This window comes from Festucalex cinctus, chromosome 20, assembly GCF_051991245.1.
Source record: "Festucalex cinctus isolate MCC-2025b chromosome 20, RoL_Fcin_1.0, whole genome shotgun sequence".
Lineage (NCBI taxonomy): Eukaryota > Metazoa > Chordata > Actinopteri > Syngnathiformes > Syngnathidae > Festucalex > Festucalex cinctus.
The window spans coordinates 938,014-952,500 of NC_135430.1; the positions used below are offsets into that span (position 1 = coordinate 938,014).

The 14,487-nt window shown below is 40.4% G+C and overlaps 1 protein-coding gene across 6 annotated transcripts in view; it reads right to left on the reverse strand.

The window, feature by feature from the left end:
- The window catches only part of trdmt1 (tRNA aspartic acid methyltransferase 1), a 123,875-nt gene that overhangs the window by 72,394 nt on the left and 36,994 nt on the right, over positions 1 to 14,487 (reverse strand). For all 6 annotated transcript variants that reach the window (XM_077508316.1, XM_077508317.1, XM_077508319.1 and 3 more), the window contains 2 exons: positions 12,793 to 12,862; positions 12,630 to 12,707 (listed from right to left, as the gene is read on the reverse strand). In XM_077508316.1, the coding sequence (XP_077364442.1) occupies positions 12,630 to 12,707; positions 12,793 to 12,862 (148 nt within the window). The remainder of the gene's footprint in view (positions 1 to 12,629; positions 12,708 to 12,792; positions 12,863 to 14,487) is intronic.

The following is a 14,487-nucleotide window of genomic DNA, read 5'->3' on the forward strand; positions in this document are numbered from 1 at the left end:
TCGGGCTTGGTTTTTATTTTTCTACGCTAGGGGGCGCTATAGAGTCGCGTTGTTATAACGACTTCATAATATCAAATTTTTCGCCGGACCTGAGGAGTGTGCAAAGTTTGGTGAGTTTTCGTGAATATTTAGGTACCCAAAATCGCGATTGTTTGCGGAGAATAAAGAAGAAGAAGAATAATAATAATAATAATTTTTACAAAAACAATAGGGACCTCGCAGCGGTCGCTGCTCGGGCCCTAATAATAATAATAATAATAATAATAATAATAATAATAATAATTTTTACAAAAACAATAGGGACCTCGCAGCGGTCGCTGCTCGGGCCCTAATAATAATAATTCGAACGAAAAACAATAGGGACCTCGCAGCGGTCGCTGCTCGGGCCCTAACTAGAGCTGCGAGCAGCTATAAAGGGCCCTCGCAGCCCGGGCCACGTTGGGGTCCTTGCACGTTGGGGTACTTGCACGTTAGGGTACTGGCACGTTGGGGTACTGGCATATTGGAAGCAAAATTTCTTTGAAAATGGCATAATAAACGTTTACATGTAGAATATTTTTTTGCCAGTGTGTGTCAAGCTCAACGGGTTTTGGTGATTGTTAAGACCTGCAAAAATCAGCGTCTTTATTTATTTTTAGGCAACAAGTTGCCCTGATTGGTATTTTTTGTAAAAGTGTATATATACATCATCGCTCGTTGTACTCATTGCACAATCTTACTTTTATTGTCCAAAGGGGCAATCAAAAATGAATAAAACAAAATGGAAACGTACATACGTTTGGATCGGTGTGAAGCCAGTTAACAATTTGAGTGGTGGAAACTAAAAGAATATTCATAAATGACTTAGTTATCACACTTAGAATGAGTTTAAATTTTTTGTATAAAATACCGTATGTGTTGTTTTTTTTTTATATATATTATGCCTCAAGGGCTAGGTGGCGCTGTATTTATAACTGAATGTTGTCATAGAGATACCTTTAGGCCTTGATTATAAGCATACATGTCAAGTGTGGGATTTTTTTTGGAGCATGTACCGTGGAGTTATTATGCATATCCTTCATTCACGATATTGCTTTTAATGTCCACAGAGGCTATCAAAAATAAATAAAAATATATATATGTTTGGATAAGTCTGATGCCAGTGAACATTTTGAGTGGTGGAAACTAAAAGAATATTCATAAATGACTTAGTTATCACACTTAGAATGAGTTTACATTTTTTGTACAAAATACCGTATGTGGGGTATTTTTTTTTATGCCTCAAGGGCTAGGTGGCGCTGCATATATAACTGAATGTTGTCATAGAGATAACTTCAGGCCTTGACGATAAACATACATGTCAAGTTTGGGATTTTTTGGAGCATGTACCGGGGAGTTATCAAGCATATCCTTTTTCAGTGCGAAACACAAATTTTGATGCCCCACCTTCATCATATAGTATTTCGAAAAGTCAAGATTTTTCCCCCTGTCGTTGGCTCAGGTCTTGACATGGTCCAGGTCAAGTCTTAACTCAGTCAGATGAAACGTGTAGGAGAAGTGGGCAAAAGTCTGCCCCCTGTGAATGTGCAAAAATCGTCAAAAATGGGACATTCAAAAATTCGTAGCTCACTTCCTGTTCATTTTAGCACATGGGTCCAAGAGACTTTTTTGTAGGTCTTGGGCTCCCTCATACACCTAAAAATATTTGTCGTTCTTGCTTAAACGTACAACCGGGGCTGCTTCGTTAAAATGTTCTAGGGGGCGCTATTGAGTCATTTTTGTAAAAATAGCACAATCAACATTAAAATATTGCTAATTTTACCAGGCCAGATGTGTGTGCCAAGTTTCATGAGTTTCTGTGCATGTTTAGACCCTCAAAACCGGCGTTGTTTTCTTGGCGAACAGCGCTTAGCCACGCCCACAGCAATTCACGAAAACTCACAAACTTCGTGTTGTGACATCATGAAGGCCGAAACCCTCATCTGAGCAAATCTGAGGTAGGTCCAGTTAACGTGTTTGGACAAAAACGTAGAAGAAAATTCGTAAGAAAAAAAAAATGCCACTAGGTGGCGCTATCAGTAAGATGAAATATAAGTTCGTAGATGTCTTTAGGGCTGGACTCTCATCAAATGTGTGAAATTTTGAGAAGATAGGATCATCTCGGTCAAGTTAATGCAGCTTTTATTGTCACGAAAAATCTTCAGATTTTGCGTCACCGTAGCGGCCACGCCCTTTGGCGAAAAGTTACAATATTCGGTGTGGGGCATGATCAACATCTTAAGGCTTTTCTGACCAATTTTCAACTGGATCCCTTCAACGAGCTCAGCGCAGTAGCTAAAAACGTAAAGTATGACATTTATTGTTACCACTAGGTGGCGCTATATGTATAACTGAATTTTATCATATAGATGTTTTCAGGCCGTGACTATTACGTTGTCTGAGAAGTTTGAGATTTTTCGGAGCTTGAACATGGGAGTTATTAAGCATTTGCTCTTTCTGGACAAATGAAATTTTCAAGGCAATATTTGATGCCCCGCCCCCGTCATATAGTATTTCAAAAAGTCAAGGTTTTTTGCCCAGTTGTTGTCTCAGGTCTTGAGATGATAAATGCCAATTTTGAAGTCAACTGGATGAAAAATGTTTGCAAAGGGGGAAAAAGCATGACCACAGTGAATGTGCCAAAATAGGCCAAAATTGGACATTAAAAAATTCATAGCTCATTTCCTGTACATTTTAGCTACATGGTCCCAATAGACTTTTTTGTGCGTCTCGGGGTGCTACACGTGCCTGCCAATTTTCGTTGCTCTAGCTCAAACGTGCCGGGCTTGGTTATTATTTTTCTACGCTAGGGGGCGCTATAGAGTCGCGTTGTTATGACGCCTTCATAATATCAAATTTTTCGCCGGGCCCGAAGAGTGCGCAAAGTTCGGTGAGTTTTCGTAAATGTTTAGGCCCTCAAAAATGCGATCGTTTACGGAGAAGAAGAAGAAGAATAACTAGAGCTGCGAGCAGCTATAAAGGGCCCTCGCAGCCCGGGCCACGTTATGGTCCTTGCACATTGGGGTACTTGCACGTTAGGGTACTGGCACGTTGGGGTACTGGCATATTGGAAGCAAAATTTCTTTGAAAATGGCATAATAAACGTTTACATGTAGAATATTTTTTTTGCCAGTGTGTGTCAAGCTCAACGGGTTTTGGTGATTGTTAAGACCTGCAAAAATCAGCGTCCTTTTTTATTTTTAGGCAATGAGTTGCCCTGATTGGTATTTTTTGTAAAAGTGTATATATACATCATCGCTCGTTGTACTCATTGCACAATGTTACTTTTATTGTCCAAAGTGGCAATCAAAAATGAATAAAACAAAATGGAAACGTACATACGTTTGGATCGGTGTGAAGCCAGTGAACAATTTGAGTGGTGGAAACTAAAAGAATATTCATAAATGACTTAGTCATCACACTTAGAATGAGTTTACATTTTTTGTACAAAATACCGTATGTGGGTTTTTATTTTTTTATATAAGCCTCAAGGGCTAGGTGGCGCTGTATTTCTAACTGAATGTTGTCATCGAGATACCTTCAGGCCTTGATTATAAGCATACATGTCAAGTGTGGGATTTTTTTTGGAGCATGTACCGTGGAGTTATTAAGCATATCCTTCATTCACGATATTGCTTTTAATGTCCACAGAGGCTATCAAAAATAAAAAAATTATATATATATGTTTGGATAAGTCTGATGCCAGTGAACATTTTGAGTGGTGGAAACTAAAAGAATATTCATAAATGACTTAGTTATCACACTTAGAATGAGTTTACATTTTTTGTACAAAATACCGTATGTGGGGTATTTTTTTTTTATGCCTCAAGGGCTAGGTGGCGCTGCATATATAACTGAATGTTGTCATAGAGATAGCTTCAGGCCTTGACGATAAACATACATGTCAAGTTTGGGATTTTTTGGAGCATGTACCGGGGAGTTATTTAGCATATCCTTTTTCAGTGCGAAACACAAATTTTGATGCCCCGCCTTCATCATATAGTATTTCGAAAAGTCAAGATTTTTCCCCCTGTCGTTGGCTCAGGTCTTGACATGGTCCAGGTCAAGTCTTAACTCAGTCAGATGAAACGTGTAGGAGAAGTGGGCAAAAGTCTGCCCCCTGTGAATGTGCAAAAATCTTCAAAAATGGGACATTCAAAAATTCGTAGCTCACTTCCTGTTCATTTTAGCATATGGGTCCAAGAGACTTTTTTGTAGGTCTTGGGCTCCCTCATACACCTAAAAATTTTCGTCGATCTTGCTTAAACGTACAACCGGGGCTGCTTCATTAAAAATTCCTAGGGGGCGCTATTGAGTCATTTTTGTAAAAATAGCACAATCAACAATAAAATATTATTCATTTTACCAGGCCAGATGTGTGTGCCAAGTTTCATGAGTTTCTGCGCATGTTTAGACCCTCAAAACTGGCGTTGTTTTCTTGGCGAACAGTGCTTAGCCACGCCCACAGCGATTCGCGAAAACTCACAAACTTCGTGTTGTGACATCATGAAGGCCGAATCCCTCATCTGAGCAAATATGAGGTAGGTCCAGTTAACGTGTTTGGAGAAAAACATAGAAGAAAATTCGTAAGAAAAAAAATTGCCACTAGGTGGCGCTATCAGTAAGATGAAATATAAGTTCATAGATGTCTTTAGGGCTGGACAAATGTGTGAAATTTTGAGAAGATAGGATCATCTCGGTCAAGTTAATGCAGCTTTTATTGTAACGAAAAATCTTTAGACTTTGCGGCACCGTAGCGGCCACGCCCTTTGGCGAAAAGTTACAATATTCGGTGTGGGGCATGATCAACATCTAAAGGCTTTTCTGACCAATTTTCAACTGGATCCCTTCAACGAGCTCAGCGCAGTAGCTAAAAACGTAAAGTATGACATTTATTGTTACCACTAGGTGGCGCTATATGTATAACTGAATTTTATCATATAGATGTTTTCAGGCCGTGACTATTACATTGCCTGAGAAGTTTGAGATTTTTTGGAGCTTGAACATGGGAGTTATTAAGCATTTGCTCTTTCTGGACAAATGAAATTTTAAAGGCAATATTTGATGCCCCGCCCCCATCATATAGTATTTCAAAAAGGCAAGACTTTTTGCCCAGTTGTTCTCTCACGTCTTGAGATGATAAATGCCAAGTTTGAAGTTAATTGGCTGAAAAATATTTGCAAAGGGGGAAAAAGTATGACCACAATGAATGTGCCAAAATAGGCCAAAATTGGACATTAAAAAATTCATAGCTCACTTCCTGTACATTTTAGGAAATGACTTCCACTGACTTTTTTGTGCGTCTCTGGGTGCTACACGTGCCTGGCAATTTTCGTAGCTCTAGGTCAAACGGGCCGGGATTGGTTTTTATTTTTCTACGCTAGGGGGCGCTATAGAGTCGCATTGTTATGGCAACTACATAATATCAAATTTTTCGCCGGGCCCGAAGAGACTGCAAAGTTTGGTGAGTTTTCGTAAATGTTTAGGCCCTCAAAAATGCGATCGTTTACGGAGAAGAAGAAGAAGAATAACTAGAGCTGCGAGCAGCTATAAAGGGCCCTCGCAGCCCGGGCCACGTTATGGTCCTTGCACATTGGGGTACTTGCACGTACTGGCACGTTGGGGTACTGGCATATTGGAAGCAAAATTTCTTTGAAAATGGCATAATAAACGTTTACATGTAGAATATTTTTTTTGCCAGTGTGTGTCAAGCTCAACGGGTTTTGGTGATTGTTAAGACCTGCAAAAATCAGCGTCCTTTTTTATTTTTAGGCAATGAGTTGCCCTGATTGGTATTTTTTGTAAAAGTGTATATATACATCATCGCTCGTTGTACTCATTGCACAATGTTACTTTTATTGTCCAAAGGGGCAATCAAAAATGAATAAAACAAAATGGAAACGTACATACGTTTGGATCGGTGTGAAGCCAGTGAACAATTTGAGTGGTGGAAACTAAAAGAATATTCATATATGACTTAGTCATCACACTTAGAATGAGTTTACATTTTTTGTACAAAATACCGTATGTGGGGTTTTTTCTTTTTATATAAGCCTCAAGGGCTAGGTGGCGCTGTATTTCTAACTGAATGTTGTCATCGAGATACCTTCAGGCCTTGATTATAAGCATACATGTCAAGTGTGGGATTTTTTTTGGAGCATGTACCGTGGAGTTATTAAGCATATCCTTCATTCACGATATTGCTTTTAATGTCCACAGAGGCTATCAAAAATTAAAAAAAATATATATATATGTTTGGATAAGTCTGATGCCAGTGAACATTTTGAGTGGTGGAAACTAAAAGAATATTCATAAATGACTTAGTTATCACACTTAGAATGAGTTTACATTTTTTGTACAAAATACCGTATGCGGGGTATTTTTTTTTTATGCCTCAAGGGCTAGGTGGCGCTGCATATATAACTGAATGTTGTCATAGAGATAGCTTCAGGCCTTGACGATAAACATACATGTCAAGTTTGGGATTTTTTGGAGCATGTACCGGGGAGTTATTAAGCATATCCTTTTTCAGTGCGAAACACAAATTTTGATGCCCCGCCTTCATCATATAGTATTTCGAAAGGTCAAGATTTTTCCCCCTGTCGTTGGCTCAGGTCTTGACATGGTCCAGGTCAAGTCTTAACTCAGTCAGATGAAACGTGTAGGAGAAGTGGGCAAAAGTCTGCCCCCTGTGAATGTGCAAAAATCGTCAAAAATGGGACATTCAAAAATTCGTAGCTCACTTCCTGTTCATTTTAGCATATGGGTCCAAGAGACTTTTTTGTAGGTCTTGGGCTCCCTCATACACCTAAAAATATTCGTCGTTCTTGCTTAAACGTACAAACGGGGCTGCTTCGTTAAAAACTTCTAGGGGGCGCTATTGAGTCATTTTTGTAAAAATAGCACAATCAACAATAAAATATTGCTCATTTTACCAGGCCAGATGTCTGTGCCAAGTTTCATGAGTTTCTGTGCATGTTTAGACCCTCAAAACTGGCGTTGTTTTCTTGGCGAACATCGCTGAGCCACACCCACAACAATTCGCGAAAACTCACAAACTTCGTGTTGTGACATCATGAAGGTCGAAACCCTCATCTGAGCAAATATGAGGTAAGTCCAGTTAACGTGTTTGGAGAAAAACGTAGAAGAAAATTCGTAAGAAAAAAAATTGCCACTAGGTGGCGCTATCAGTTAGATGAAATATAAGTCAGTAGATGTCTTTAGGGCTGGACTCTCATCAAATGTGTGAAATTTTGAGAAGATAGGATCATCTCGGTCAAGTTAATGCAGCTTTTATTTTCAAGAAAAATCTTCAGACTTTGCGTCACCGTAGCGGCCACGCCCTTTGGCGAAAAGTTACAATATTCGGTGTGGGGCATGATCAACATCTTAAGGCTTTTCTGACCAATTTTCAAATGGATCCCTTCAACAAGCTCAGCACAGTAGCTAAAAACGCAAAGTATGACATTTATTGTAACCACTAGGTGGCGCTATATGTATAACTGAATTTTATCATATAGATGTTTTCAGGCCGTGACTATTACGTTGCCTGAGAAGTTTGAGATTTTTTGGAGCTTGAACATGGGAGTTATTAAGCATTTGCTCTTTCTGGACAAATGAAATTTTAAAGGCAATATTTGATGCTCCGCCCCCGTCATATAGTATTTCGAAAAGGCAAGATGTTTTGCCCAGCTGTTCTCTCAGGTCTTGAGATGATAAATGCCAAGTTTGAAGTCAATTGGATGAAAAATGTTTGCAAAGGGGGAAAAAGCATGACCACAGTGAATGTGCCAAAATAGGCCAAAATTGGACATTAAAAAATTCATAGCTCACTTCCTGTACATTTTAGCTACATGGTCCCAATAGACTTTTTTGTGCGTCTCGGGGTGCTACACGTGCCTGCCAATTTTCGTTGCTCTAGCTCAAACGTGTCGGGCTTGGTTTTTATTTTTCTACGCTAGGGGGCGCTATAGAGTCGCGTTGTTATAACGACTTCATAATATCAAATTTTTCGCCGGACCTGGGGAGTGTGCAAAGTTCTGTGAGTTTTCGTGAATATTTAGGTACCCAAAACCGCGATTGTTTGCGGAGAATAAAGAAGAAGAAGAAGAAGAAGAAGAAGAAGAAGAAGAAGAATAACTAGAGCTGCGAGCAGCTACAAAGGGCCCTCGCAGCCCGGGCCACGTTAGGGTCCTTGCACGTTGGGGTACTTGCACGTTAGGGTACTGGCACGTTGGGGTACTGGCATATTGGAAGCAAAATTTCTTTGAAAATGGCATAATAAACGTTTACATGTCGAATTTTTTTTTGCCAGTGTGTGTCAAGCTCAACGGGTTTTGGTGATTGTTAAGACCTGCAAAAATCAGCGTCTTTATTTATTTTTAGGCAATGAGTTGCCCTGATTGGTATTTTTTGTAAAAGAGTATATAGACATCATCGCTCGTTGTACTCATTGCACAATGTTACTTTTATTGTCCAAAGGGGCAATCAAAAATGAATAAAACAAAATGGAAACGTACATACGTTTGGATCGGTGTGAAGCCAGTGAACAATTTGAGTGGTGGAAACTAAAAGAATATTCATAAATGACTTAGTTATCACACTTAGAATGAGTGTACATTTTTTGTACAAAATACCGTATGTGGGGTATTTTTTTTTTATTTTTTTTTTTATAAGCCTCAAGGGCTAGGTGCCGCTGTATTTATAACTGAATGTTGTCATAGAGATACCTTCAGGCCTTGAATATAAGCATACATGTCAAGTGTGGGATTTTTTTTGGAGCATGTACCGTGGAGTTATTAAGCATATCCTTCATTCACGATATTGCTTTTAATGTCCATAGAGGCTATCAAAAACAAATAAAAATATATTTATATGTTTGGATAAGTCTGATGCCAGTGAACATTTTGAGTGGTGGAAACTAAAAGAATATTCATAAATGACTTAGTTATCACACTTAGAATGAGTTTACATTTTTTGTACAAAATACCGTATGTGGGGTATTTTTTTTTTATGCCTCAAGGGCTAGGTGGCGCTGCATATATAACTGAATGTTGTCATAGAGATAGCTTCAGGCCTTGACGATAAACATACATGTCAAGTTTGGGATTTTTTGGAGCATGTACCGGGGAGTTATTAAGCATATCCTTTTTCAGTGCGAAACACAAATTTTGATGCCCCGCCCTCATCATATAGTATTTCGAAAAGTCAAGATTTTTCCCCCTGTCGTTGGCTCAGGTCTTGACATGGTCCAGGTCAAGTCTTAACTCAGTCAGATGAAACGTGTAGGAGAAGTGGGCAAAAGTCTGCCCCCTGTGAATGTGCAAAAATCGTCAAAAATGGGACATTCAAAAATTCGTAGCTCACTTCCTGTTCATTTTAGCATATGGGTCCAAGAGACTTTTTTGTAGGTCTTGGGCTCCCCCATACACCTTAAAATTTTCGTAGATCTTGCTTGAACGTACAACCGGGGCTGCTTCATTAAAAATTCCTAGGGGGCGCTATTGAGTCATTTTTGTAAAAAGAGCACAATCAACAATAAAATATTGTTCATTTTACCAGGCCAGATGTGTGTGCCAAGTTTCATGAGTTTCTGCGCATGTTTAGACCCTCAAAACTGGCGTTGTTTTCTTGGCGAACAGTGCTTAGCCACGCCCACAGCGATTCGCGAAAACTCACAAATTTCGTGTTGTGACATCATGAAGGCCGAAACCCTCATCTGAGCAAATATGAGGTAGGTCCAGTTAACGTGTTTGGAGAAAAATGTAGAAGAAAATTCGTAAGAAAAAAAATTGCCACTAGGTGGCGCTATCAGTTAGATGAAATATAAGTCAGTAGATGTCTTTAGGGCTGGACTCTCATCAAATGTGTGAAATTTTGAGAAGATAGGATCATCTCGGTCAAGTTAATGCAGCTTTTATTTTCACGAAAAATCTTCAGACTTTGCGTCACCGTAGCGGCCACGCCCTTTGGCGAAAAGTTACAATATTCGGTGTGGAGCATGATCAACATCTTAAGGCTTTTCTGACCAATTTTCAAATAGATCCCTTCAACAAGCCCAGCACAGTAGCTAAAAACGTAAAGTATGACATTTATTGTAACCACTAGGTGGCGCTATATGTATAACTGAATTTTATCATATAGATGTTTTCAGGCCGTGGCTATTACGTTGCCTGAGAAGTTTGAGATTTTTTGGAGCTTGAACATGGGAGTTATTAAGCATTTGCTCTTTCTGGACAAATGAAATTTTAAAGGCAATATTTGATGCCCCGCCCCCGTCATATAGTATTTCAAAAAGGCAAGATGTTTTGCCCAGTTGTTCTCTCAGGTCTTGAGATGATAAATGCCAAGTTTGAAGTCAATTGGATGAAAAATGTTTGCAAAGGGGGAAAAAGCATGACCACAGTGAATGTGCCAAAATAGGCCAAAATTGGACATTCCAAAAATTCATAGCTCACTTCCTGTACATTTTAGGAAATGGCTTCCATTGACTTTTTTGTGCGTCTCGGGGTGCTACACGTGCCTGCCAATTTTCGTAGCTCTCGGTCAAACGGGCCGGGATTGGTTTTTATTTTTCTATGCTAGGGGGCACTATAGAGTCACGTTGTTATGACAACTACATAATATCAAATTTTTCGCCGAGCTTGAAGAGATTGCAAAGTTTGGTGAGTTTTCGTAAATGTTTAGGTCCTCAAAAATGCGATCGTTTACGGAGAAGAAGAAGAAGAAGAAGAAGAAGCGGAAGAATAATAATTCTTCCAAAAACAAGAGGGACCTCGCAGCGGTCGCTGCTCGGGCCCTAATAATAATAATAATAATTCGAACGAAAAACAATAGGGACCTCGCAGCAGTCGCTGCTCGGGCCCTAATAATAAAGGTTAGAAACAACATATTATTATTATTGCTTTCAGCATTCCCACAATAATAATAATAAAGGTTAGAAACAACATATGTGGGAATGCTGAAAGCAAACAAATAAACAAATAAAGGTTAGAAACATGCTTTCAGCATTCCCACAATAAGTAAGATGAAAGAATCTCAATAACATTTGTGCTTTCAGCATTCCCACAATAATCGCTCAACATAAATTGACAATTTTTTTCAGGGAAGAGTTGAAATTAACCATTGACAGAATAGCTGGTTAGTTTTTGATAAATGGTGTTGTTCCTTTAAAAGGTGCCCTTGTATGGGGTTTTGGTCATAAATATGCCTTACTACAGCCTGACAAAGTCCCCAAGTTCTAAGATAAATGACTCATGTTTTCCTTTCCTATGGGCGTTTGTATTACATTAGCTCAAACAGCACTCTCAGATGAGCTGTTTTAGCAGGTCGGTTTTAAGTCACTAACCCCACCTTTTTCGGTTTTACACGTCACAAGCTCAGCACGAACTCCACCCTCACAATTTTCAACCCCTCCCGCCGTCGGAGAGTTCCAACCCACAAACAACAGCAGCAGCAGCAGGACAGCATGGCAGCAAAACAACCCCATAGGAACTGCTCTGAACCAAATTGTACAAAGGACAACAAAAACATTTTTCGTCTGCCACAGAAAGGCTTGTGGTTGGACTGTATTTATGCGTTAAATATGCCCTAGCAACTCTCAAAACGTGTTAGTTCCCGCGAGTGGGGTGGCCGAATTCGCGGTCGTGTATCTCCGGCCAGGAGGGTCGTGGAGGGCCGGCACAGACGCCGATGGAAAGCCGAGGTCAACCCGGTTCCAGGGATGTATTCATTTACCCCGTAGAACTTATGGTTCGTCCGGTACGGGGATGCCAATCCCAGTAGCTGTACCCAGAAAATGTGCATCATGAGGAGGGTTAGCAGCCCTGACAGTTCGTGGCAAACATTTTACTGACGACTGCTTCAGGAATTTGGGACAATACAAACGTGGATTAGCAGAACATCTTTCGCTTACGCTGGGATCTGTACCAACTATTGAAAGTAAAGCATTGCCAATATTCCTTCAGGTGCAGACGTGAAGACTGTTTGTAAACAGGAGCACACAGAAAAGATGAGACTTGGCCACCCCAACTCATTTTGTAGTCAAAAACACACGTCTAAGTCTGGTGAGCCTTGGCCACGCCCACCAAAATCCGCTCGTTTGATGCTAGGCTAACAGTAGACCTTCCTAGTGGAGACTGCAACTTTACAACAAGGTACAATTTCGTGAACATTTCTTTTGATACAGTATTAGGGCGTCCAGAGGATGGTTGGTGTAATAGCTGCAAAGCTCATTTCAGGTGATCTTTAAAGAGTGTTCAGATTTTGTTTTCTATGCCTATAGTAGGGGCAAGGTGCTTCAGTGCAAGCTTGCCCATATTGGGAAGTGGTTGCTTAACGGTACCAGGAAGTAGCATGGATGCTTTGACTGCTGGTTGGTCTATTAGGTCTATTTGATCGGTCAGCACTCTGAAATCACTCCAGCAACCAATTGCTATTGAAATTGCAGTACTCCCGAGTTGAACGATTTTTCAAAGCATGATGCCACAACAGCAAACGCCCATCTTGAGTATTTCTCGACCTCCACCAAACACCTAAAACTGACTCACCGAATGGTTTGATGGAACCGAGGTGAAGAACTGCTGATAACATACAGGTAGTATCTTACTCACCTTTGACTGTGAACAAAGTACTTGCGTTGATATCTTAGCCATCAAGAAGTACCGCAATCTTGAATTTGGGATCCCAACCTGGATGTCAGAACATATCAGAAAAAAAAATGTGTGCACAACAACCTAACAGTGAAGAAACAACAACCTACACTGAGGTTCTTACAGTTGTGGGAGAGGCCATCACCTCTTGGAAAGTGTAGCCACATTCTGTCAGCATTTCGACTAAACACTGCCTGCAAAAATAGAAAAATCACATCAGCATCAGAAGGTTAACTGCCACTAGTATTGCTCAACAAGCAAAACCATTTTGCCGGTGCTCACCCTACTCACATTGTGTCAAAAACATAATCCAAGACATCCATCCTGGTTTTAAACACCTATCCTATATTTTTGCAGTTTGGTTTGGTTTACTCATTTTTTCCTTTCGGACACATTACAGCTTACATTGATCACATCACATCATTTGCAACATTGACATACGAAAGAAGGGCTGACGGGTAGAAGCCGATGGCTTATTCAAGACCCGTATCCATCGATCCAATACTGTAACGCATCAGTCATATACATTATTTAGAAGAGTCATAGATTTTTATCGTTATCCATCCATCCCATACTATCCCAGACACTGCTCGCTCAGTTTATCTTGAATGTCCGTGTGTAGATTGCGGCTAGTCACAATCATTTGGAACTGGTGAATCGGTCCCCAGACGCCACCAGCAGGCCCACCCCGCCAGGCGAGCAGCCAAGGCAAGCGCATTTCTTCTCTTTCACCAGTAGCGTCTTCGCTGACCTCGAATCAGCTTTCACACGTTGTGGCTTCCAGAAGAGTAGATCGGCTTGCATTCGGCCCATTGCTTTCAAGCAATTTTGCCTCAATTCGGGTCAGCTCATCCACCACTGTTGCTACTTGTAGTTGTTGATAGACTCCTGAGCGCTACCAAGACCAGCTCACCCAGCAGAGCGGCACAGGCCAGCCGCATTCCAGGCACCAGACCACCATGTTATCTTAGCTGCTATAGTATAAAGAATGAAACCAGTGTTCAGATGTTTGAAGTATTTCCAAAGCAAAACATTAGCATTACAATCACTATTCTGCTTGATGTGCTTGTTTACACAAAAAGCTATTTTGTCTCTGGGTCATGTGCGGTTGAATTTGCATCAGTTAATGCCACAAGAACTCGGGCCCAGAGAAGCTGGAAGCGTTTCTGGGTGTTTTGCATTTGGAGATGTAACGAGGAACTGTGTTAACTGACTGGTTTTTTTAAATGATCCTAAGCCCATGCGGCAATATCCTTTCCACAATGATGCTGGTTTTTAATGGCCTTTGTTGCCGGGGACGGGCGAGGAGGAGATGCAGGCTGATGGCGGGTCATGGCTGCCAATCGGTTGGTGGGGAGAACTAGCCTTTAGTTGTGCAAGGAGGTCGCTCGTGGTGCTTATTCATGGTGTTCCCCCGTAGGCATGTGCGGGCAAATGACAAAAGTCGCACGGAGTTCCATGTAGGTGCCTCCTCCATGAAGCACAACAAATTGTTTTGGATAAATAAAGCTTACATGAAAACATAAAAACCAACACGTTTATTCTATATTTTGCTTTTTCATCTTTTTACATCGCCTGACTTCACTGTCTTAAACATTTTTGAACACAATTACGATTTCTGGAGGTCCACAGAGAGCCGACAATCCTGGAGCTCCTTTACCTGGGGGATGATGCACATTTCTAACAGAATTACGATTTCTGGAGGTCATTAATCCACATTAATATTACAAAAAACAAAGTGTGAAGCAAAGTTCTGTGCAACACAAGGAATGAAGTTAAACACCAACAGTAAATAGATAAATTAATAATTGATGTTATC